The 26,649-nt window shown below is 54.1% G+C and overlaps 1 protein-coding gene across 1 annotated transcript in view; it reads right to left on the reverse strand.

The window, feature by feature from the left end:
* Nucleotides 1–1,719: 1,719 nt before the first annotated feature.
* FIGNL2 (fidgetin like 2) overlaps nt 1,720–26,649 on the reverse strand; it is a 31,043-nt gene continuing 6,113 nt past the window's right edge. The window contains exon 2 of the mRNA XM_059682932.1: nt 1,720–5,563. Within this exon, the coding sequence (XP_059538915.1) occupies nt 3,576–5,552 (1,977 nt within the window). The 5' untranslated portion in view covers nt 5,553–5,563 and the 3' untranslated portion in view covers nt 1,720–3,575. The remainder of the gene's footprint in view (nt 5,564–26,649) is intronic.

The raw sequence follows: 26,649 nt of genomic DNA on the forward strand, positions 1-26,649 counted from the left end.
CAGGGCCCGGGCATTCTTGAGATAACTGTGCATCCTACATCAAGACACGTATCTGTACATTAATTAATTCAAGGATTTATTCATTGTCTTCCATGTACCAAATACTGTGCCAGATGTGAGAATAAAAATTCTGGTATGGCCCCTCCTCAAACAGCTCTATGCAGCTGTGTTTTCAAAGGATCCATTTTTCAGCTTTCCCTACCCTCTACTGTGGGCTCTTCAGAACCGTGGTTGTGCTTAATCATTTCTATATTCTCAGTGCCATGCATACAGCAGGTGCATAATAAACCAACTAGAGTACAAGGGGGGTCTGGACATCCAAGGCCGGAGAGAGTTGGGGTCACTGAACCCTGGGGCAATGCCCTGGAGCCCTCATGCCCAGGCACACCCCCAGATGTTTCTCTCAGTGGGGAGAACCATTTGCTTTGTCTCCTGAAAGCCTGGTGTATATACCAAGCACTGAGCCCTGGGGCCACTACTCCCCTTGGACTCTGGTGCATTTTCAGCAATTTTAGAGCATTTGTCAAGGAAGCTGTGACTCCAAACCTCACGGGTATCTCCACACAGTTTTTTCAGCATCATGCTCCTTCCTAGTTTTATCAGTCTCTGGGTTTATGCTGAGTTGTCAGATAGTTTGGGGATTGGCAAATGGTGGCGGATAAAGGACCTTGGGACCTTAAGACTAGAATTCAGCTAGCTCTGCCCTCTGCCCTCTGCCCACTTTCCCTCCATGCACTCACTTATTCCTTCATTCACTCATTCAACAAACATGTAAGCCTTTCTTGGCCCCCCACACTTCAGAGCTCTGGGGATATGAGTCTGGCCCAATTCTGAGCCTCTGAGAGCTCAGAATTGCATGAGAGCTTTCCCTACCCAGGGGCTTTTGGAGCCTGAGAGTATAGCCTTTCACCTGGTGGCCTCAGGGCCCAGTGCCTGGTGGCACTGCTTGTGCCAGATTGAATAGCAGGGGTTCCACAATAATGTTGTGCTCAAGGAATAGTAACACCCATAGCACCACACCAAGGGCACTGACAGGCCTGGATGTCCACGCCGTCCCCAGAGGGCTCCCCACATCTTGCTACCCCCAAGAAATCCTCTGGAGACCACATGTCATCGTTTTAATACTGTGTAATACTTTCTTTTAAAATACAGTCTCTTCTGAGGTAGACAGACCACAACTGCAGAGCATCTTCAGACAGGAGATAAATACGTCCATGTACAACACACAGCAAAATGAGGTAGAAATGGTTACAGCTGGAGGAGAGGACCCCGACCCCAATCTGGGTGGAGGAAGGAGAGGGCCAGCTTGCTGTGTCTGCCCTCCCCCAACCCCTGCCCCTGGATTCTTTGGTATGCCCCCCCAACATTGCCAGAGCCGGACCTGCCTTCCCCCACCCAACCCAGTGCCCATGAGGTAGGTGCTAGTAGACTAGGGGATGTCTCCTTGTGCAAAGTTCCCCAAGGCCAGTAGAAGAGGCGGTGGGTCTCAGTCAGCGAGGCCCCCCAACCCCCAGAGCCGCCTGCCTCTTGAAGGGAAGGGATCCCAACCCCACTTCCCTGAAGCCCTCCCCCCATATACATACACACCTGAGAGAACCTCCTCACTCCTGGCTCCCTCTAAGGGCCTTTCACAGCCAAGACCCTGCAGCCCACCCCCCTGCTTCTGAGGCAACAGTCCTGCAAACAGCCAGCTCCGAGGAGAGGAAGGCGTGAAGAGGGGGAACAGAGCAGCTTTCCTGGCGGCCCTCAGCACCTTGGCACCCGAATGCTCCCCCTGCACACCCTTCCAGCTGGGACTGTAGCAGCTGAAAGGGCAGGCAGGTACAGGGAGGGAGGCTGGGGTGGGAGAGAAAAGAAGTTAGGGGTGAGGGCTTGTCCCCCCCCAACTTTGGACCAAAGGTCAGAGTTGTGAAATGGGCTCCAGAGGGGGAGGTGGCAAGCGGCTGAAGTCCCATCAAGGGAAGTTGGTAGGAAGAGGAGGAATACGGTTCTCAGAAGAGAGCCCAAGCCTGGGCTTCTGGTGGAAAGTGTGGGTGTGACTGAGAATAAACCCCCAATGTTAGCATAAAACAGCCTGCCCCCCTCACACTGCCTGCCAAGACGTCGACCCCAGGAGAATGAGAAAGGAATATTCCCACAGAACCTCTCCTGTGTCGGATGCTCACTGCTCATCAGAGCCTCCTAGCGGACAGAGAAGGTTGAGTCTGTAGTCAGTTTTGTGCCCAACCAGACTTGTGGCCAAACTGTCTTTCCCTCCAGAGGCAATCCCCTTAGCCTGGATTATAGGAGACCTCTGCCTGGTCAGTGGCCAGGTGGACTGACCTCTCTGAGGACTTTCTGCCTCTGTCACCTTCCCATGGGGGCCTCTCAGGCTACCCTGGGTCTGGGGCAGGAAGTAGGCGAGGACAACCCAAGTCTGGTTAACCCTTCACAGAAAATACTAAGCTGAGAGTGGGACCCAGTTGGAGGAGTAGCAGAAAGGGGGCCAGACTCACCTGCTCTCAAATCCCACAACACGCTCCCCAGCACCCCTGTCTACAACCTAGGACTGGGAGGAAGCCTACAAATACATTCTGCTTCCCTCTGTCCCAGGAAGAGCAGGGGTCTAAGCGTAGCCCTGGGTCCTCCTCCGCCCTGCCCCACAAGTCTCACTTTCCAAGTCTTCCGGGAAAATGTGCTCCCCTGAGGGGCAGGGTGGGTGGCGGGATCACACAGGAGAGTAGCCAACGTCTAACATTCTTTCTGAGGTCAGTTTCTTCCTGAGTTGTCAAAATAAAAAGAAAAACAGCAAGTTCTACACATCTTACAAAAATAAGAGGCCTAAATATTAAACAAGCTACATTCCTGGGACTCCCCCCTCAAAAACAAACAACAACAAGCCCTTCTTTGGGTGGTTTTTGCTTGACACCTCCCCTCCCGCCAGACCCAGGTTTCAGCTGGGTAATGGGGTGGGAGGGAACTCCCTATCCCCTCCTCCGCCGCCGCCGCGGGACCTCCAGATCTCCTGCAAAGGGACACTGCAGTCTTTGAATGAGAGGGACAGAAGGCAGGGAGAAGGACCAAGAGGCACCGAAGCTAGAGAGCAAGGGATGGAGACAGAGCAGAGGGTGATAGATGGAGATAGGGGAGGGAGGAGCAAACGAGAAACTGGGCCAGGATCGGGGGACTGGAGGAGTGGTGACAATAAGGCAGAGAGAGAAAACTAAGCGAAAGCAAAGAAAGAGGGGAGAGTGGGGGGAGGAGGAGGGAGGCATCCAGATAGCGAGGAGACACAAGAATTGTGGTGAGAGCGCAGGAGTTCCTTAGGCCCCCCAGGCAGACTTGCCCGTCTGAGGTGCGGAGATGGCAAGCTTCCCGTCCACAATAAATAGAAAAAACCTGAGTACACAGCGCATATGGCATCTATCTGCCTAGCAGAAGCATTTTCCTTCCCACGGAAAAAAAAATCCACCAACAGCCTCCTTTCCTCCCTCCCCACATTCATCACGGCACCCTCCCAGCCAGGTGGGTTACAGACATCCCTCCCAGGACCGGGGAGGGAGGGGTAGCGGCTCCCGCGCCTCCCCCTCGCGCCGTCAGTGTCCGAAGCCGTACATTTTGTCCCACTCCACATACGAGTCCAGGTCCTTGGGGGTGGCCCGGGGGCCCACCTTGGCCAGCGCCGCCTCCAAGTCCTTGTAGGAGAGGGGGCGCTGCAGCCCCGGGAGGCCCGCCCCGGCCGCCGCCTGCTGGCACAGCTGCCCCAGCTCGCCCCCGGAGAAGCCCTGCGTGCCCTGCACCAGGGCCGCCAGCTCCCGATCGCTCAGCACGCAGCCCTGCTGGGCCAGCGCCCGCTGCAGGATCTGTCCGCGGGCCGTACCGTCCGGCAGCGCCACGTAAAAGCGGAGGACAAAACGCCGGCGGGTGGCCTCGTCCAGAGCTGCGGGCCGCGAGGTGGTGCCCACGACCAGCACGCCGTCGGCCCCCGCGCCGCAGCCGCCGTCCAGGCAAGCCAGGAGCGGCGCGAGCAGCGAGCCCGCGGCGGCCGCGCCGTCCTCCCGGGTCGGCAGCAGCGCGTCCAGCTCGCTGATGAGCAGCACCGCGGGCGGGCGGCAGCGCGCAGCCGCGAAGGCCGCCTGGAGGAGGCGCGCGCCCTCGGCGGCCCCGGGCGCGGCCAGCGAGGCTGCGCGCAGGCGCAGCAGCGAGGCGCCGAGCTGCGTGGCCAGACAGCGCCCCAGCAGCGCCTTGCCCGCGCCCCGCGGCCCGAAGAGCAGCACGGTCCGTGGCGGGCGCGGGCTGCCGGGGTAGGCGGGCGGCCGCAGCAGGGGCCACACCAGCTCCTCCTCCAGCGCCGCCTTGAGCGGGCCCTGGCCCGCCACGTCCGCCCACTGCACCGGGGGCCCGCAGTCCAGCATCTTGCTCGTCACCAGCTCCAGGGCCCCCGGGTCCACCGCTTTGGGGGGCTCCTCCGACGGCAAGGCAAAGGCCCCCCGGGGAGCCGGGGCCGGCGCGCGCTCCGGGAACTTGTCGAAGGACTCGAGTGGCGGGCCGTAGCCCGGGGAGCCCAGGACCTTGAGGGGGACGCCGCCGGCGTACTTGCCCGACGCCTCCTCCGCCGCCCCGGGCGGCTTCGCCCGGAACCCGTGGCCTCGACCGTCGCCGTGGTCCGCGGCGGGGTAGGCGGCGCCGTCGGCCGCCGGGGCCTTGGTGGGCTCGTAGACGTACTTGCGGTAGCGGCCCTCCGCGCCCTCGTCCGCGGCCTTGCGCTTCAGCGACACCCCGGCCTCCGCCCCCGGAGCGGCGGCCTGGAAGCCGTAGGAGGCGGGCGCGGGCCGGGCCGGGGCGGGCGCGGGCAGGGGCGTGGGCGCCGCCAGGCCCGAGGGCAGGTAGGGGGTGGGCGGCGGGGCGGGGGGCGGCGGCAGAGCCCCGTAGCCCGGCTGCGCGGCGTAGCCCCCCGCGGGGTAGTTGTACAGAGGCGCCGAGGGGCCGTAGCCGGGCGGGGGCGGGGGCTGCAGCAGCGCGGCCGGGGGCGGCGGGGGCAGCGCGGTCCCCGTCTGCGCGCAGTAGCCCGGGGCCAGGTACCCCCCGCCGTAGCCGGCCGCGTACTCTTGCGCCGCGGGCGGGCCCCCGCACGCATTGCCGGCGTAGAGGGGCTCAGGCAGGTTCCCGGCTAAAACCGGGGAGCCCCCGAGGCCCCCGGAGCCGCCCCCACTGCCCGACTTGGTTCCCGGGAGGCCTTCGTGGAGCGAGGCCAAGGGGTAGTGTGTCTCTGGCGCTGGCCAGGGCTCGGGGTCCCCCTTGGCGCCGTTGAGAAAGGCATCGCCGTAGCCGCCCAGGGTGGGGCGCTCGTAGGGCGAGTCCAGGACCCCCGAGTACTTCTCGGCGTAGCGCTTGAGGAGGTTGGAGGCCGTGAGGGCGGAGATGTCGTCGTGCGCCCAAGCGTAGTGGCAGCGCTGGCGACCCCCGGGGGGCAGCTCCAACTTGTGGGCTGGCGACGGGGTGGTGGAGGAGACGTCCAGGTGCTGCTCTGGCCACTGGTTGAGAGGCTGGGCGTGTTCCGGTGTCCAGTGCATCTTCGACAGAGCTGCAAGAGAGAAGGGGTGGTGAGGTCCTTCAGGGCCCCACCGCCCCGCGCGCCCACCGCCCCGCGCGCCCACCTCCCTACCCACCGAGACTGCATGCAGCTCGGGACAGGCTGGTTCTCCCGCGCCCACCACCCTCCTGGGGAATCTTCTCCAGCACCAAGTACACAGTACCGCAAGCATGTCAAACTCAGCCTGCGGGCCGCATGTGGCCCACAACTAATATTTTTGCGGCCCAGCCAATATAACAGTATGTAAGAAACGTTTTAATAATAATTTCATAATCTTCCCCACAACACACCACGTGCATCTGTAGCCGCAAACCTTGCATATCAACCCAATTTTAAAATTAGACTTGTTAGTGACATCTCTGGGTTTGTAAAGAAAATTATGGTAACTTAAAGTCATAAATATTCCAGCGCATGTGGAAGAAATTCCAATATCATCCCGTTTTGGACGCGTGGCAGTTAACTGGTTAACCTTTAGAATATCCTGTTATACAAATTATTAATAACGAATTACAACATTCACTAATTACTGATCACTATAATCGTGTTGCATTCATTTCCCTTTCGCGCCTTACATGCAGGCGCACCATTTCTCTCCACTAATACCAGCAGCAAATATTTTAGCAGCCGATTGCTGCGTCATTACTCTTGCACTGACTTGTTTGGTGTGCACAACACGAAATATTTAGCTTTCGGAGAACAAGAAAAATAGATTTATTTGCGTTACGCTTATTAATTTGTGCAGTTATTCAGTGTCTGGTAAGTTAATGTTCAAGAAAAAATATTAATTTTTATTAAAATATTCTATTATTTTATGTTAACGATTACTCATTTATTTCAGCCCTTGTATTCAGGATGTCTCTATCGAAATAAACCTACATTTCTATGAAAATTGAAGCTTTTGGGTTTTTTGCAGCCCACATAAAGTTAAACCTTGTTTATTTGGCCCTGTTAGCCTTTGAGTTTGACATGCTTGCAGTACAGGATTTACCCCTCTTGTCTCAGGGTTAAAGTTATCTGAAAATACTTCCCTCAGAGCAAGAGGGATCTGGAAAGGACATGTTTGGCCCTAACTTCACCTTTTTTTATATTAAATTTATTGGTGACATTGGTCAACATGATATAGGTTTCAGGTGTAGGTGTCTATGTTACAAGATCTGTATATTGTACCATGTGCCCACCACCCAAAGTCACATCTTCTCCTGTCACCATATATTGGGGCTGCCTTCTCCTCCCACCCCCTTCCCTCTGGCAACCAACTAACTGCATCTTATAGGCAATGATTATTATTTGTCCTGGCCACACCAGCCCTGACCTCTAGAACACAATGGTCCTGACTTCCAGACCTAATGTAGTGAAGGGTAGAACATGCTAGCCCTGGAAATAGCCAAGCCCACGTGGGGCTCATTCAGGAACAGCTGTGTGTTGCATGCCCGACATGTGCTAGGTAGGCACTAAAGAGACACTGAGGTTGTGTGATGATGAGAGGCCTGCCCAGGGCCCCTGACCTAATGGCCCAACAGTTTGATAGTCTTAAGTGCTCTGTTCACCTCCATCTTCCTAGAGACTCCAGGGCCCCCTTGGGGCCTCAAGTGAGGGATATAGATGTCTTTGGCAGTTCCGCACCATCCCTGGGAAATCCCAGAGGCTGATCTAGAAGCATTCACTTCCTTTCCACTTGATTTCTTTTAGTCTCTGCCTGATAAGGTCAGAGCACCTGGGTTCCAGACCCAATTCTGCACGTGATGGCTGTGTGCCCAGGGCAAGTGTTGCCATCTGTCTCATTCCCAGAATAGGTTCATCACAATACAGAGAGGTTATTTAGATAAATCTCAATCCAGGGAAGACGGGGGAAAGTTAGTTCACAGCATTGCAGTCAAGTGCACGTCTTAGCTTCCCAGTAACCAAATAACTCACTTTGCAAAGTAAAAAAACATGGCCATACTCAAAAACAGCAAAATGTTCCTAGCATAGAGATCACAGGGCTTATTTTTCATGGACCTCAGGCAGCAAACCTATGAGATGTAATAATGTCCTCTTAGCCATGCCACAAACGCAAATATTACATGGCTGTTTCTTACACTGCCCCTCAACAGTCAAGGCATGAGCCAAACTAGTCAAACGATTCAGGGCCTGGGGAAGTGCACTCTCTGGGCACATGGCTCCAATGGGTTAGCCTGATCCGAGGGTAAAAGCTCAAAGACTAAACGGCATACTAGAGATGGTTTTTGCTGATGAGTATTTCTCAAACCTAAGCTTTTAATGAGATAAGTTAGCCTTACAGTTTCAATATTCTTTCTTCAAAAAATACTAAATGTTATGCTGCGGGGGGGGGGGGGGGGGGGGGCGCGGCGCGGCGGGCGGGGGCAGATTGCAAGGTGAATATGATGGTTCAGCCAGATGTGGAGACAGATAGACATCTTTTGTGAGGTGGGGCTCAAGGGAACATGCTACACCTGGTGGAGAAGGCCTCACCAAGGAAGTGGTGTCTTTACTGGATTTTGAATGGTGAGGGACCAAGGTGACCAGACAGGCTAGAGCAGTGGTCGGCAAACTCATTAGTCATCAGAGCCAAATATCAACAGTACGATTGAAATTTCTTTTGAGAGCCAAATTTTTAAACTTAAACTATATAGATAGGTACATTGTTATTAACTTAATTAGGGTACTCCTAAGGCTTAGGAAGAGCCACACTCAAGGGGCCAAAGAGCCGCATGTGGCTCGTGAGCAGCAGTTTGCCAACCACAGGGCTAGAGGGTGCCAACACCTTTAAAGATACAGAGCACAATACATTCAGGAAGCCTGGACTGGGTTAACTCATATACCCTATTCTCTTCCTCAAGACAACTTATTGCCACATTCTTGAAAATTGTCATAATAAATCTACATATCTACTGTGTCTATGATGTGAATCATGTGCCTTAAGAAATAGGGCTTCAAACAAACAAACAAAAAGAGACCCCAAACAGCCACAGCAATCTTGTAAAAGAAGAACAAAGTTGGAGGGATCACAAATCTGGATATCAAACTATACTACAAAGCCATTGTAATCAAAACAGCCTGTTACTGGCATAAGAACAGGCATATAGACCAATGGAACAGAACAGAGACCCCAGAAATCGACCCACACCATTGCTGTCAATATTTGACAAGGAAGGCAAAAACAATGGCATAAAGACAGTCTTTCCAACAAATGGTTTTGGGAAAACTGGACAGGCACATGCAAAAAGATGAAACTAGACCACCAACTTACACCATACACAAGAATAAGTTCAAAATGTAAGTTGTGAAACCATAAAAATCCTAGAAAAAAACATAGGCAGTAAAAACTCAGACATCTCATGTAGCAGAATTTTCACTGATACATCTCCAAGTGCAAGAGAAATAGGAAAAATTAAACAAATGGGACTACATCAAACTAAAAAGCTTCTGCACAGCAAAAGAAACCGCCATCAAAATGAAAAGAGAACCCACTGTATGGGAGAACATATTTGCCAATGACACATCTGATAAGGGGTTAATCTCCAAACACATAAGGAATTCATACTACTCAACAATTAAGTCCAATTTAAAAATGGGGAAAGGACCTAAATAGACAACTCTCCAAAGAGGACATACACATGGACAATAGACGTATGAAAAAATGCTCTAAGTCATTAATCATCAGAAATGCAAATTAAAACCACAATGAGATATCACCTCACACCTGTGAGAGTGGTTACCATCCTATCCTATATAATAAAAGGCTAATATGTGAATAGACAGAACAGCAGAACAACCGGTCCCTATGACGTGCGCTGACCACCAGGGGGCGCGCATGGAACATGGCAGGCGGCAGCAACAGCAGGATGGTGGAGCAGGTGAGCGGAGGTGCCAGACCAAGGCAGGGCACCGGTCACAGTCATCGGGGTGAGCCTCTGGTGGTTACTGAGAAGTCTTTGTTCCCGCGCGCACTGGGTCTCACCTGGCGCTCACACCTGCTGCCACCCAATGCCCAATCGCTTGGTGCCTCAGGGGGTGCAAGTAGCGGCTGCTGGCCCTGATCGCCCCTGAGGGCTTCTCCACCTCCCCCTGCTCCTGAGGGGCGGTCAGGGCAGCAGCCACTGCTTGCACCTGCTGCTGGCGCTGGCCCCAATTGCTCTGTGCTCTCAGCAGGTGCAAGCAGTGGCCAATAGACGTATGAAAAAATGCTCAAAGTCACTAATCATCAGAAATGGGCCCCCCCGGGGGGGGGGGGCGCTGCCAGCAGACAGGGGACCACAGCAGAAGGGGCCAGGTGGGGGTGCAGAGGATGGGCCGAGACCTGCCCCTGTGCCCACTGCAGCTTCAAGGCCCACAGTTCCTTTCAAGGTGCACGAATTCGTGCACTGAGCCCCTAGTCAATAAATAAACAACAAGTGCTGGTAAGGATGTGGAGAAAAAGGAACCCTAGTACACTGTTGGTGGAAATGCAGACTGGTGCAGCCACTATGGAAAACAATATGGAGTTTCCTCAAAAAGTTAAAAATGGAACTGCTATTTGACCCAGTGAACCCACTTCTGGGAATATACCCAAAAACCTCCAAAAAACTAATCAGAATATATGCACCCCTATGTTCATAGCAATGTTATTCACAATAGCTAAGATTTGGAAACAGCCCAAGTGCCGCCAGTAGATGAATGGATAAAAAGGCTGTGGTACAGCCTGGCGGGCATGACTGAGTATAGACCTATGAACTAGGAGGTTGAGATTTAATTCCCAGTCAGGGCACATGCCTGGGTTGTGGGCTCAATCCCCAGTGGGGGGCATGCGGGAGGCAGCTGATCAATGGTTCTCTGTCATCATTGATGTTCCTGTCTCTCCCTCTCTCTTCCTCTCTAAAAACAATAAAAATATATATTTTTTTAAAAAATTAAAAAGCTGTGGTACATTTACACAATGGAATACTATGCAGCTGTAAAAAAAGAAGGATCTCTTACCCTTTGAGACACTATAGATGGACCTGGAAAGTATTATGCTAAGTGAAATAACCCAGTCAGAGAAAGACAAGTATCACATGATCTCACTCATACGTGGAATGAACAAAATAGATCCAGAGACATAGAAGCATGGAACAGACTGTGGAATCTCAGAGGGAAGGTGGGGGTGGGGGTGGGGGGTGCCAAAGAGGGGAAGAGATGAACCAAAGAACTTGTATGCATATATGCATAACCCATACACACAGACAACAGGGTGGTTAAGGCCTGGGGCAGGGGCTGATGGTGGGCTAGAAGGGGTCAATGGGGGAAAAGGAGGGACATATGTAATAATTTCAACAATAAATATTTTTTAAATAGTGTGGTGAAGGCCTAAGGCAGAGGTAGAAGGTGGGCAGAGGGGGTTATTAGGGGATATCTCTAATACTGTCAACAATAAAATTATATATATATTAAATTTTATATATATATATATATATATATATATATATATATATATATATATATATATATATTAAAACAAAAAAGAAATAGGGCTCATGTGCAATGAGCAACCTACATAATCACACACTGCAAGCCTAGAAGGAGTACCAAGAAATGTTGGGTCACCGGAGGCTTGGAAGTAGGTGTATGCAGAGAGAGCAGTAGAAGAAGAGCTGAAAATAAGCAAGTGGCTTCTCAGGTTCTCTTCAGTTGCCCGTACTTACAGCAGTTTGTTGACAGCACCACCTCCAGAGGCTATGACCTGACATCAATGGGAGAGGACAGTCTTTGAATCTAAAACTATTTACCCTCATCCCCACTGCCTTGGGAGGGCGTGAGCCTTAGATACTAAAGCTTAAAAAAGGAATGTTTTTAAGGTTGTTTTGCCTTCAGAGTTGACCCTGAACACCAATGACAATAAAGCAGAGCAGAGGCAGTAGAGCTGAGTGCGAGGTCTGTGGGCAGGTATGCGGGTCCTACTGAGGGTCTTCAAAGAGCAGAGGCATTAGCTGGTGTCAGAGGGGGTCATTTCCAGGGACATCAGGAATCACAAGGGATCTGGTTGCAGGGTCATAAGACGTAATATCAGAGTTATACAAGTGCAAACACAGGTGGGGCAAAAGTGGGTTTACTGTTGTGAGTACTGGAAACACAGTTTATTGTTGTATTATTTATTAATTATTGTATTTTCTATACAAACAACTGTAAACCTGCTTTTGCGACGCCCCGTGTTGTATTACCACATGGACCCTTAAACCTGTTTTGTTTTTTTTCTATTCATTGTTATCTGTGTTTTGGCTCCTTCATATGGAGAAAAGAAGTTTGATGATAGCACTTTCCCTGAACACATTCAGCTGGGAGTGATGGGGAAGGACATCCATAGACAGGGCAGGGAAGGCTGTGTGTCTGGGCAGTTCCACAGGCATTTCCTTCTCCCCCTCTGCTCCTCTTCACTCAGGTCCCCACCCTCAAGGCCAAGCACTCAGCCTGGGCCATCACTGAACCACTCCACCCAGCAGTGTGGATGCCAGGAACCCCCCCCCCCGCCCCCCGTGGCTCTCCAAACCTGTCCCAGCACCACGCCCCCTCTCTCTCATCTATTCCAGGATTAGCCCCTCAAGCTGCTCCTAGCCCAACCCAGAGGGGCCCTTGTCCCTGGCAGCTCATCCAGCCCACCTGATCTCTACCCTCAACCCCTCCAGGTGCTGGCCTTCCACTCTAGGTAATTCTCTTCCTTTTTAACCACTTTGGCTTTCTGTTTGCACCTTTGTCTATGTCTACATCCACTTCGCAGGCAGGAAGCCTGAGGGTCCATCCAGCCCAGCCCTTGATCCCATCTTGGTTCAGCTGGGATCTGGCCTCATTAATTAACTATCCCTTCTCGCTACTGTGTCCTGGCTCCCTCCCCACAGCAAGCATAATTGTTTCCTGTCCTCAAAAGACCTCCTGGACCCTAAGTCTCCACTTGCCACCAGCCCATCTTTCTTCCCCTTCTTTCAAGATCCTTTCAGGTCGTTGTCTAAATGCAATGATCTGGCCTCTGTTAGAGATCCTTGAATGGTTTGACTGGGGAGCAGAGGGCCAGGTCAGCAACTTCTAAACTTAGTCACAAAGTGTTTGATCTCAAGACTTCCTCTCACCTCTTCCAAGGGAAGAACAAAGGTCTGGCCAGAATGCCACTGCCCAAGGAAGGGGAGAAGACAGAAGTTTGAGGAGGTGAGACTGCCATCCTGCACCGGGCTGAGCATGCTGGCCCGCAGGAGCCTGGCACACGCCGGCATTCACGCCTGCACCACCCATGCTGTGCAGAGGGTGCACAGCTGCAGGCGCATGTGCATGTCTGTGCCTGTCGCTTACATACACACTCGGTCTCATCTCTCTGGGGCTTTAAATGCAAACTCAGCTGGGTGCTTTCTGACACAACCAGCCTCCCCGCTTGCCTTCCTCCCACCCCGCTCCCCGCCTGCCAATCCAGAGGTTAGGGCAGAGCATGCTGTCTCCCTGCCCCACACCCACCACACCCACCATCCCCACCACCCCCACCACACCCACCACCCCCACCACACCCACCATCCCACCACACCCACCACACCCACCACACCCACCACACCCACCACCCCCACCACCCCCACCACCCCCACCACCCCCACCACACCCACCACACCCACCACACCCAGGCCAGTGACAGTCCGCTTGCTCTTACACTGGGACTCTGGGCCTACCTGTGACCTAGCTCACAGGCCCCTCCCATGCAGCCTCCTACATGAGGGATCTCCCAGGAGACCCTGCCTCCCTTCGGGGTTCACAGACTATACTCCAGTCCCCTACATCACCAGGGACTTGGGGAAAAGTGTGAGCTTTGAATCAGGGAGGCCTGGGTTTGAATCCAGACTCACTTATTCTACGACCCTAGTCAGGTTGCCTGACCTCACTGAAGCTCAATTTCTCCATCTGTTAAAGGGCATCACATATGCCTTGCAGAGCGGTCTTGAGGATTGAAAAAAAAATAATGTATGTAATGTATGCAGTCCAGTATGGGGTACAAAGTAGTGTGGTAAATGGTACAATTAAGAACTGGAGCAGTGGCCCATCCTTACTGAGTGACTCTGAACACGTCCCTTCCCCTTGGGGTTGAGGTGACTGGGAGAATGTTCTGTGAGGGGGTTTCATCCCAGCTGATATGATAGAACAGTCCTCATGCCATTTCCCAGCACCCTGCACTGGGGGCAGGGCCAGCCCCTGTTTTATCTTGTGTAGCCCTCACAACAGGCTTATGGAATCAATGCCATTGTCATCATTCCCCTTTGACAGGTGGGGAGACTGAGAGATTAATACAGCCTCAAGCTCACACAGCTATCACATAACAGAGCAGGATTCTGAGGGCAACAGTCTGACCAGGAGCCCAGGCCCTATCTCGGCTGCACCAACTCCCTGGTCCAGCCCTCGGGTACTCACAGCCCGGGAAGAGCCTGAGGACGTTACCTGGCCTTCATCTTTGCCTTGGCCCTATGGAAACATGTGTCTGTATTTGCCTGGGAGTGTGGCCTGTGCCCCCCAGGCAGGAGCATCTGTGTCCTCTCATGGCAAAACAGCCCAGTAGAGCTGTCCCTTTCCCTGCAGACTTGCCATCTGATAGGTATTCACCCCCCTGGGCTGGGCAGACAGTTCCTCATGTGGGTCTGGGACTTCCCTGGTGGTGGCTGGACTCTGGAGGAAAGGTAACTTTCTGAAACTGCACCCTTTGGGGAGCAAGACCAGGCTCTGAAGCAGCTCTTTCTCTGCAGACCCTCGAAGGCCACGCGCCCTTCCACACAGAAGAGGCTGATCCACTCGACTCCACCCACGGAGTGCCGACCTTCAAACGCGGGCGAGCAGTAGACAGTAATGGAAGGAACTACTTGATGGAAGAGGAAGTGAAAAGCTCCTCACACCCTCACCCCTCGTTTTTAGGAAGTCTTCCGGGATCAATGAGAAGCGATTCAGCGTCACAAACGGCCAGCACACTCAGTGCACCGACTTCCGCCCCATGGACCTCTCCAGCCCCCATGGGCCCAGGGAGGGCACTCCCTGCAGTGGGCCTGACACAGGCTATGGGAAGCTCCTATGGTTAACCTAGGAATGGGGAGCTTTCGGCCCCAGCCCACCCCCATCCCCTCCTGGGAAAGGAGAGGCGCTGGAGACCCAGCTCAATCGCCAGTGGCCAGTGATTTAGTCGATCATGCCTAGATCATGCCCACATAATGAAGCCTCCACAAAAATACGAGGGCTGGGGCTCAGAGAGGTTCTGGGTTGGGGGCCATGTGGAGGTGCTGGGAGGTGGTGCCCTGGGAGAGGACGGAGGCGCTGCCTTCCTTCCCACGTGCCCGCCCTGTGCACCTCTTCCATCTGGCTGTACCTCGTTACAGTCTTTTATAACACTTGGTAACCTAGTCAGTAAACTGGCTTCCTGAGTTCTGTGAGCCACTCTAGCAAATTAACGGAACCCAAAGGAAGGGGCGTGGGAATCTCTGATTTACAGTCCCTGGGTCAGAAGCACAGGTGACACCCGGACTTGTGATTACCCTCTGCACTGGGGCCTTCCTGTGGGACTGAGCCCCGAGCCTGTGGGATCGGATGCTATCTCCAGGTAAACAGTGTCAGAATTTAGCTAAATCTGCAGGACACCCAGCTCGTGTGGCCGAATTGGCTGGTGTGGAAACCCACACGGCTGGTGTCAGAAGTGAAGCGGTGTCCTGTGAGCATCAGGAGACTGTTTTTCTCTCACGCACGCCTCCTCCACGCTCACCCTGACACCCCAGGGCAGCAAACGCCCTGAGCTGTCACTGTGGGGCCATGGGCAAGACACCAAATCTCTATCCGATTCACTTTCTTCAGTTGTCAAGTGAGACCGCTGGTGTGGATGGTGGACTGCAAACTTCTCTCTCACTAGGAACCTTTTCAAGTAAACTTTATACTTGATGCAGCAGTAAGAGACCCCAACCATGCAGTGTCAACACCCCTCCAACTCTCTAAGGAGGCCTTTGCCTCCTAACCCCCTTCCCCAGCGTACAGAATTCTATGATTCAGAATTCCATTACCCACCCGGAGGGAGGGGATTGGGCCGAGCAGGGCTGGGGGCGGGGCAGGGAAGGAGGGGCAGCTGCCCGGCGGCTCCAGGCCTGTGAGGAGCAGGGGCTGCTGCAGCCCCCTCTTGGGCAAGCTCCCCAGGGCTCCATTATCTCAGCCAGGAACAAAGGGGCTGGAGTGGAGAATCCCATTGTTGGCCCTCATATGGAAATCTCATTAATCTATTCACTGCGGCTCCCACAGGCCTTTTGTCCCAGGCTTTTTGTCTAGTGCTCACAACTGTTCCCCCAGCCGCTGGGCCCTGCCCTGCAAGAGGAGAGGGAGGAGTGACAAAAGGACGCCCCAGGACCAGTCACCTGCCACAGCCCTAGCACCCACCACACAGGAAGCTCTTCCCCCGGTTCAGGGCAGAGCGCAGCTCCCAGCACAGCTGGGCCTGCACAACCCTGCCTGGGGGACCTTCTGGGCCTGGTTCTGGGCTAGCATGGCCGTTTAGGGGATTAGCCAAGGAGGCCAGAGGGGCAGCTGCAAACTCACTGCAAGGGCTGCAGCCTGTTTCTGCAGGCACCCCGTCCCGTTCCTAGCCAGCACCCCCAATGCCGGGTGTTAGAGATGCAAGATTGGGTCAAACTGCGAGCCGTCCTCACAGACTCTATTGTGTAACAGAGAAGATAAGGCATAAGTGGTCATGGAGAGAGGGAAGGGAAGGGAAGGGAAGGGAAGGAAGGGGAGGGGAGGGGAGGGAAAGAAAAAGAGAAGAATGAGTTCAGTAGTTCTCAGTGGATGCTATTTTTGGAGGGGGATGAGGATAGCACCTAAAATGGGTGTCTTGGGATGGGAAGCATTGGGGTATATACATGGACTTGAAGTGAAGGCGAAGGACCAGAGCTGAGCAGGGAGTGCTGGCACATCCGTGTCATCACTCACTCATTGCCCACAACGCCCCACCGCAGTAGATACTATTTACAGATGATAAAACTGAGTCCCAGAGAGGAGGTGTGGCTTGCCCAGGGTCCAGATGGGGGCCCCCTCTCTCTGAGCAGTGTTTTCCCCACTCCTGCAGGCTGTGGTAAGGCAAGGAGACAGACGGAGGAGCAGACCCTTAAGTAGAGCAGGGGTCCATGCACAAGAATCTGAACCTGTGCTTCCATGTCCCTGTGCTCCTTGGATGGAGAAACGGTGAAGCTGCAGCTGGGGAAGGGGGAGGGGCTTAGGAAGGTGAGGAAAGGCTGCCTGTTACCCAGGACTGGGAATGGCCAGGACAGGTGTCGGGCTCATTCTCTTCGGGTCTTGGGGCAGGAAGTCCCAGGCTTCTCTGGTCCCCCAGTAATGAAATGCCAGCCAGCTTTCCTCTCCATGCACAGGCCCTAAAGAAATCTAAAAAAAGCCCAGCCCTGCTCATTCAGGGCCTACATGCCTGTGCTCACCAGGTCCCACCCATTGGAGTGCCCTCCCTCTCCCAGCTGACTCCCATCCTTCAAGGGCCCTGGCGAGTCCTGCTCCTTTATGCATCCTCCCAGCCCTAAGCGAGGCCTTGCTTTCCTGGGGAAGCTGGGGAAGGTCCCTCCTGACAGCAAGAACAGGGGATGTTCTCCCTCCTTGCACTGATCCAATCCCCTTTCAACACTCAAGGATGTTGTTCCCTCAATTCTCCCCTCTCCTGCACGATCATTCCCCCTGTTCTTCACTCTCATCAGCCCACACACATGCTGCTAGTCCCCCACCACTGGGGGAAACGTTCAAAACAATCTCTCCATCTCCCTCCAACTACATCCTTTTGCTCTTTGCTTGCTTTTTAACAAAAAACAGTTTGAAAGACACTTACACTGCTATTCCTGATGCTTCCCCTCCCAAACAGCCTTTCACACCTGCGTGCGGTGTGGGGTGTGACCACGTTGTTAAACCTGATGGTCAGTTCTCAGTGGCCTCAGCTCAGCAGTTCAGCCTCAGCTGACAACGTCCGTGCTGGGCTCCCTGCCCCTCTCCTCCTCAGCCTCTGCCATGCCCTCCTTCACCCCCACCCCCAGCCTCGCAGAGCCCGGGGTTCAGCCTGTGGGTCCTTCCCTCTACACTAATTCCTGAGAGACCCCACCCAGTCTTGTGGCCTCGACCATCGTCCATGCACTGAGGTTTCCTGAGCGTGGCTCTCCAGCCTGGTTTTCTGTCATGCACTCCCCACCGGTGCATCCAACCTTCTTGCTGACACCTCCACTCCGATATTTAATTGGCATACCTGACATCTCCAAAAACCAAATTTCTGACTTCCTCACCACACCCCCCCACCACCCCCACCCCCACCCCAGCTTCCCATCTCAGGAAACGGCAGCTCCAGCCTTTCTAGCTGTTCAGGCCAGAAACCTTGGGGGCATCTCTAACTCTCCTCAGACCAACGAATCTGGCTTCAAAATCTATCCAAACTGCAACCACTTCTCACCACCTCCCGCGACATCTCTCACCTGGACGGCTGCAGTGGTCTCCTATCTCACCTCCCATTTCTACCCTTGTCCCCCACTCTCTAGTCTCAACACAGCAGCCACCTAGAAAACATGTCTCACCCTGTCGTTCTTCTACCTAGAAATTTCCAATGGCTCCTTTCTCATCCAGAAGAAAAGCCGAAGTCTTCCCTGTGGCCTAGCAGGTCCTGACGCTCTGCTTCCCTTACCCCTGGGCCTCCCCCCCGCTGTGCTGGCCCCCGAGGCCTCCCACCTCGGGGCCTTTGACCTTGCTGTGCAGTGCCTTCAACACTCTTTCCCCAGGTCTCCCCGTGGCTCACACCCCCCCTCACTCACTTCAGGTCTCTGCTCGACTGCCACCTCACTGTCCCCTCAACCTGGTGGTCTCGCATAAGCTGAGCTCCCTGCTGCTCTGTTTTCTTGTACCCACTGGAAAGTTCAATGAGAGCAGGGGCTTGGTTTTGTTCACTGTCATATTTCAAGCACCTAGGACAGTGCCTGGCACACAGGAAGTCCTAACAGGCCTGTGTAATGGAAGGATGGCTGGATGGCTAACGAGCAAAGAGGCTTGAAATTGCCTCCATGTCCAAATTTTTTAAAAAGGTAGGGAGACTATATTTGAGCCCAATGAGATGGTGAGGGTGGCAAAGCCAGGGAATTATCTCTGGTGGATAGGGAAGGGGTACCTGCAGCTGAAGGGCTCTCAGCCCAGCCACCAGCCACCCCAACAAGCCCTTCCATCCTTTCTTCCTTCTTTCTTTCTTTCCTTCCTTCCTTCCTTCCTTCCTTCCTTCCTTCCTTCCTTCCGTCCTTCCTTCCTTCCTTCCTTCCTTCCTTCCTTCCTTCCTTCCTTCTTCCTTTCTCTCTCTCTCTCTCTCTCTCTCTCTCTCTCTCTCTCTCTCTCTCTCTCTCTCTTTCTTTCTTTCTTTCTTTCTTTCTTTCTTTCTTTCTTTCTTTCTTTCTCTTCCTCCTCTCTTCCCCCAGCCAGGCCTCTGGGAGAGGACAAAAGGGGCAATGGAATTCCCATCAAAGGCCACCGGACACATGGTAAAGAGATCAGGGCCCTTGGGATCCTGCTTCCTCAAGGTAGAGAGGCCTCCCCGCCAGTCTGGCTCCTCTCTGGGGTGGGGGTGGGTGTGTGTGTGTGGGGGGGGTGTACTCTGGGCCTGGACTCTTCATATGTCAAATGCCAAACAGCAGGAGGTCAGCCTGACTGAGGCTGGCCAAGTGGCCCCCATCTGGGCTGTGTGCACACACTGGGCGGGGTGGGGGGGGGGAAGTGCAGAAATCCCTCCTGTGTCCGCGGTCAGGGCCACAGACAGGCTGTGACCATCTGTTGTCCTCTTGAGAGGCCAGGCCAGGCCAGGGGCCCAGCACCCTTGAGGATAAACCTTCCCTTTCCCCCAGCCTACTAGTGTTTGCAAAGAACTCTCATGGTTACCATTCAGTTTCACTCGCACAACTTCCCTGCCAGACACTCATATTCTCCCCATTTTACAGAGGAGGATGTGGAGGCTCAAAGAGGGGGAGTGATTCTCCGAAGTTCCTGACACCTGGTAAGAGGGGACGCGGGGACTCTTAGAACATTCTGCCAGCTTTGGTCAAGCTGCGTAGGTGCCAACACCTGGCCGTCCCAGAACTCAGCGCTCAGGCACAGCTCCAGCCCAAGCATGCCTTCAGCCCCCTCTTCCAGGGAGCCTCCTAGGAGTGGCAACCCCATGGAAGTTCCTAAGATGCTGCAAAGTCTAAGCTCCATACAGCCACTCCTTTCCCACCCTGGGCTGTAGGTCTGTCCCTGGGTGTTTGGCCCCTTGTGGCCTAGGACCACTTAAGAGTAGCTCAGCCCCCCACAGGAGTAGATGACCCCTAACTGCATATGTCCACACTGGGGCTGGGTGGTCTGACAGACTGGGGAGGGAGAAGAGCCCTGGCCAAGGTCACACAGCCAGAAAGGGGTTTGCACCCAAGCGTTTGGTTCTATCCCTCAACACAGACTCTAATCCTATGCTGTCCAAATCGCAGCTGCTGGCCACAGGTGGCTACTTGAATTTAAATTCACTAAAATGTATTAGTTATTTTACAATTTAAATTATTATTAAAAATAAAAATATATCATTAAAGATAAATTACATTAACATTTCAGTTCCTCAATAGCACTAGCCACGCTCTGAGCGCTCAGCAGTCATGTGTGGTCGTGGCTGCTGGATTGGGCATCGCAGACTCACAACATTCCCATCTCTCAGGAAGCCCTACGGACAGAGCTCTATCCTGGCCAGCACTAGGTTTGCAGCCAGGGTGCTTCCCGCTACAACGGGATTCTCTGCGCTTTCTCTTGTCCAGGAGTCTCACTTCTTAGGCTCTCTGGGTAGACCTCCCTAGGACTCAGACTCCTTCCCTAGGATTCCCAGGCAGTTCAATGGTGAGCTTAGCTCCAGCTTCCCCAGGAAGGAGGGAGGCAGGGCTCCCCCCAAGCCCAGCCTGTCCTGCCTGCCGCAGGGAGGAGAGGGGCGGGCGGAAGAGGAGCAGAGGATGGAAGGACAGGGCTGTCTGTCATCTGGCCCTTTAGGCTGTGCTCCCTTCCCTCCCCATCAGCTGCTCAACACCCATCCCCCCTGGTTTACCATCCTCATCCTCATCAAGTCCCAAGGACAGATGGGGGCTGGCAGGGAGAAACGTGACCACAGTGAAAGCACTCTCAAGTGGCAACAGAGTCCGGGGGTCACAGCTGTGTCCCCCGAGGCCTGGCCAGTCCCTCATGTCCGGCCTTGTGTCAGCCAGGCTCCGGCTAAAAGCAGATCTCGGTGAGGGGAGGAGGGGCCTCTTAGGAGATTTAGGAATGCGTAGGTGCTGGATTATTCCAGCAGACACAACCGCAGTTAAAGGTGCAGCCACTCATGTGGTCACTCATCCATCCATCCTTTCAACACACACTGAGTAAGTCCCCACCATGTCAGCATCTAACAAGAGGATGTAAAGAGGGACAGGTAGGCTCCCTAACCAGCTTGTCCAGGTAGGGGCGAGGTTTGTTCTGGCGTTAATCCTTGTTCCAGGGTAGATGGAGTTTCTTTGTCTCTGCCCAGTGGTCTGCGCAGGCTGGACACCCTCTAACTCTAACTCCCTCCCCCAAACAGGCACGCACGCGCGCGCGCACACACACACACACACACACACACACACACACACACACACACAGCTGCTGCTGCCTTGGTCTCTGGCCAATCACAGCACTGAAGGGTAAGTCCCACTGCCCAGTGGCCCCCAGGGAGTGTATTTGCACATTTGAACTGCTCGACCTGCAATGACAAAGCCGGGGGCCTGGGAGGAGACACAGCAGGGGGCGGGGCCTGTGGAGAGCCGGCCTCCCTCCGGCCCAGGGGAAAGTTCAGGACTAGATTAAGCGTTCTGGGGCACAGAGGAATTTGGGGGCCTCAGCTCCAGCAGCGAATAAGCGATCCATAAAATCCCAATTTACACACTCGCTGATCAAACGGCCCCTCTACCGCCCCAGAGGTGGGGGTTGTCCTGGGCTCCCCTACTTTTGCAGAAGGTCCTGGGGAGCCAGGAGCTGGCCCAGGTCACAGGCCCCCAGTGTTTTAACTGCAGACACGATCCCACCCCGAATCCCTAGGAGGGGCACCCATCCCCGGGCTTAGGGAACTGCCTGTACCCCCTCTGATCTGGCTGCCTTTTGGGGGTGGCCCACCGGGCAGCCACCTTTGTCTGTCCTCTGGGAATAACAGCTCTTTTTCTCTCCTGTGCTGCCCGGGGCTGCAGGCGCTGACTTCAGCCTCATCACCACCACTAATCACTTTTCCAGCTCTGAATCCCACCCCCGCCCACCCGGTCTTTCCAACAGCCCTGCAGGTTTCCCCTTGCCCCTCCGATGGTGTGCTGCTGGGCTGCTCTGAGTCCCTTTCTGCACCGCCACCTCCCTCCCCCTAGCCCGGTTATTACCTTTTTCCCCAGAAGAAAACACAATCTGTCTTCACCTAAATTGTGTTCCCTTCACTTAGTGAGGCTGCAGGAATTTCAGCAACTGAAAGCCATTCTTGTAAAAAAGCATCCTCTTTTGCCCTAGCTGGTTTGGCTCAGTGGATAGCATCGGCCTGAGGACTGAAGGGTCCCTGGTTTGATTCTAGTCAAGGCCACATGACCCCGTTGTGGGCTCGATCCCCAGTAGGGGGCGTGCAGGAGGCACCAGATCAATGATTCTCATCATTGATGTTTCTCTCTCTCCTTTCCTCTCTGAAATATATATATATATATCTCCTATATAAGACAGAAACATGCAAATTAACCATCCCTCCACCACAAAGATGGCTGCACCCACAGCTGAGGCTGAGTTCCCACAATGAGCCTTAAGGAGCAATCAGCAGGGACCTGAGGCCGCCCCCATCCCCGCCCCCATGGGGCTTGACAGGGGACCTCAGGCTGCACCTCCCACCTGACAGGGCTTGACGGGGGACCTCAGGCCGTGCCCCCTGCCCTGGTGCCAGGCCAGGGGACCTCAGGCTGCGCCCCCCACCCAGCGGGACTTGACGGGGGGACGGGAGGCCGCTCCCCTTCCTGGCGGGGCTTGATGGGGGACCTCAGGCTGTGTCCCCTGTCCCGGCCTGGGCTGGGGACCTGAGGCTGTGACCCCACCCAGTGGGGCTTGACAAGGGTGGGACCGGCCAGGTCTGGATCTAGCCCAATGAGGGGGGCCGGCTGGATCTGGGTCTCACGCGATTTTGAGGCACACGTGGGTGGGTGGGGACTTGACTCTGGGTCCCGTAGTGCACCCTAGACTCTGACAGGCGGAAGATTTTCATATACATTTACTAATTTTCTTTCATCTCTGACACTTCTATTATAGAGAAAGGGCAAGTAGCAATATTAAAATATTTCCTCTAATTAATCTCCTTTTAATGTGCATGAATTTCATGCACCAGGCCACTAGTATATATATTTTAAAAGGCTTCCTCTTTTAAACCAACGGTACCTCTGGGAGGTTCCAGGCTACCAGGGTGCAGCAAGTACAAGTTCTCCTTGAGGCTACCAGGCCGCATCCCTCCATGAAGGGCCAGTGAGGCTGATTGGCCTCTCCCCAATGCCTGCTTGAGACCAGCTGCACATTGAAGCCAAGTTAAGGGAGTCTTTGAGGCTGGGAACTGCCCACCCTGCACACCCTCTTCTCACTACTCGAGCTTAGGGGGAACAGGTTCAGGACAGACTTCAACTCCTGGGCCCTGAGAGGGACAGAAAAGGAGGGAGCGGTCACCCTATGTCTGTGCATTCCAGAGGCTTGGAAGGCTGGGCTGTTCTCTCCTGGGGAGGCCACTGCACACCGGGCTGGGCTTGTTCTCCCTGCCACTCAGTCCCACAACAGGCTGCCACGCGGGCATTGTGTGCAGGCCCATTGTATAGCAGGGCACACTCCTTCCCTTCTCCCTTTTCCTCACCGTCACTGGCTGCTCCCAGGGACCCACAAATGCAGACTGGACCATTAGCGACTTGAGATAGACAGGTGTCTGAAGGCCAGCCTGAAAGACTGACCCAGTTGAGTGTCGACCTATGAACCAAGAGGTCATGGTTCGATTCCCGGTCAGGGCACATGCCCGGGTTATGGGCTTCATCCCCAGTGTGAGGCATGCAGGAGGCAGCCATTCAGTGATTGTCTCTCATCATTGATGTTTTTCTCTCTCTCTCTCTTCCTCTCTGAAATCATTTATATATATATATATATATATATATATATATATATATATATATATATATATAATTTTTTTTTTTAACTGACCCAGAGCTTGGGGCCCCTGAGTCCACATTGGCGAACCCAGGGCATCCATGTGCAGCTCACAGCCCCGGTCTCAATCTCTGCTTCTTCCAGGGAGAAGCAGGAGGGCATGGCAGGTCCCTCACAGGCTGGTGTGAGGGCACTGAAGGAAGGTGTACTGTCAAGCTTGGCTGGAGTGGGGGCAGGACACCAGGGCAGGCTCTGACTTGGCTCCTCAGGGGGCTGGCTAGTAGCTTCAGCCTTGGAAAGAGGGGCGTGGGGAGAGGGGTCCAGAGGGGGCAGAGAAAGGAGGATGCTTTCTGATGCCAAAAACATCCAATGGGCTTGAGGGACTCCAGGAGAAAAGAGAACTGTCCCAGTTGCCTGCTGAGCACAGATTAGAGAGCCCTGCCCTGCGGGCTGACTGTCAGGTGGGTCTGCAGAGGCTGTGGGGCTAACTGGGCTCCATCCCTGAATCCCAAACCTCCCTAGGCTGACACCTGGCCCCTCTGAACAACATGTCCTGAGGCATCTCTCACCAGCTCCTCTTCTGACAACAGAGGGAGGAGCCCTGGGACTTTGACATGCCCATCCACCCCCAAACTTCTGCCTCTTGGAGAGCCTGCCACACCAACTTCATGCTGAGCCACACTTTTCATGGTCCTTGGGCACTTCGGGGTTGGGGGGAAGATTTAGGGATCTAGGTGGACTCTACAGGACCCCCTGGAGGCCCACTAAGACCTCAGACCCTCCAGGGAAAACATCTCTGCCTTCTCTCCCCAGAGTCTGTCCTTCACCCAGCTGGAAACTGTGGAGGCCCTGTGTCTCCACTCTTGCAGCCTCCACCCATCCAGCTGGTCGCTGAGTCCCCTTGACACCCTCTCTGAAATGACCCACAGTTCTCACCTCGCCCAGCACAGCTGGCCCAGCATCTGACCTCAGGTGTCTTCCCTCCTAGTCCTTCTCTGAATGGCTGCCAGGGTGGTCCTTCTATCTAAAACACATTCAACCCCCACTTACCATGGAGTAGACACCAAACCCCTTAGCCTGGCACCAGCAGTGAGTCAGTTTCTCCTTCCTTCCAGCCTTGGATCCTGCCAATCTGGTCTCTTCTAGCCCCTCCAGCCACAATGGTTCCTTTTTCTAGGCCATACATGTTCACGCTTCCAGGCCTTTGCTCTGTCAGTCCCTCTGCCTAGAAGACTGCCTTCCTGGTACTGCAGCTGGGGTGCTCCCAGACTATTAGGCCACTTTCACTCTGACACTATTGCTGGCTTCCGCTTGGTGCCTGAACTGGTCCCCTGCACGTCTATCCTGCCACTCAAAGGCCTTATTTAAGAGTTGATGTCACCTTTCCTGCTCAGACACCCCTGCCCCTGGGCCTTTGCACAGCAGTTCTTTCGCCCAGCAGCCCCTTCTTGCTCCCTTTCCACCATGTCCTTTACCCTCCCAAAGTCCCCTCCCTCAGAAAACTTTCCCTGATGCAATGGCGATAAGAGAAGGGCCTTTGGAGTATTTTCTTACTAGAGGAATCTATAATAATAAAAGCGTAATATGCTAATTAGACCAGACATCCTTCTAGATGACCTTCCAGATGAAGCCAGGGCTGTGAGGGCCGAGACAGCTACTGGGGTGGGTGAGGGCCAGGGCAGAGGCAGCCACTGCAGTGGTGGGGACCCAAGCCCCTTGCACAGATTTCGTGCATTGGGCCTCTAGTTACTTATAATAAGTAATTTTTAAAGATGATTTACTTTCTCATTGAGGCGCTTTTTCATCGAGGCATTGAGGCAAGATTTGCAGTTGAACCCTGTGCTTTGCCCTGGCTAGAGCCGACCCCTCCCTGGGGCTTCCCACCACATATGGAGACAGTGACAGCTGTGCACAGGGCTCCCAGGGCCTTGAGTGGAGTCAAGCCACGCAGGCACCAGGCAGAGAGGGCGGTGGTTACTATCCCACTCAGGCACCACAGCTCTCCGGGGCTGGGTAAGGCCCGCCCAGCGCCCATCTCTGGGTCCCTGGGGACTGGGCCCTGCATGGGTGTGGGAAGGAGGATGAGCTCGGGGCTATTTACCAGTTTTCAGTCAGATGCTCTCTTTCCAGTCTGGTAAATACGCTGTCTGTTCTCAAAAATAACTTTTTTTCAATGCATAAGGTAAAAATACAACGGAAAAAAATATAGCTATGTGTGGTGAGAGATGTGAACTAGATTTCTTGTGGTGATCATTTTGCAAATATATTATTAAATCATTATGTTGTACACTTGAAACCAATATGTCAATTATGCCTCAATAAAAAAATAATACACAGGACTACTTTGTCAATTATACTTCAGTAAAGCTGGGGAAGAAATTTAAAAATACATGGGGCCACGGAGGGAATTGATAGCATTGAAATTTCATTCTATCCATGAACTCATCAGGGGTCATGGACCACATGTCTCAGCCCACGAGACTAGAGTCCCATCCCCCCACCCACCAAGCCAGGTTTAGGATCCAAGGTGGAGCTGAATCTTTTTCGATGGCATGTGACCTCCAAAATACATAAGTTTTAAAGTCTAGGTGATCCTATGGTCCTGGGCTCCAACCTGCCGCCCTCCCAGTGCCTGGAGGTCTGTCGGAGACACACCCCTGCAGGGCCAGGCCTGAGCAGAAGGAAGGAAGCAGGCCCAGGCAGCCCACCCAGGCTTCCCCAGCGTGCCTCTGTCCCCTCCTCCACCCTTCCCAGCCCTGGGGTGCTGAGCTGAGTAACTCCAGCTATGTAGCCTGGCCGGTCTACCTGGGTGTGAGTGGGCAGGGTTGTCCTCAAGGGGGCGGTCCCCCACACCTGCAGGGCCACAGGAACAGAGCGAGACTGAGAACTTGGGGGGA

The sequence above is a fragment of the Myotis daubentonii genome, chromosome 2 (genome assembly GCF_963259705.1).
Source record: "Myotis daubentonii chromosome 2, mMyoDau2.1, whole genome shotgun sequence".
Lineage (NCBI taxonomy): Eukaryota > Metazoa > Chordata > Mammalia > Chiroptera > Vespertilionidae > Myotis > Myotis daubentonii.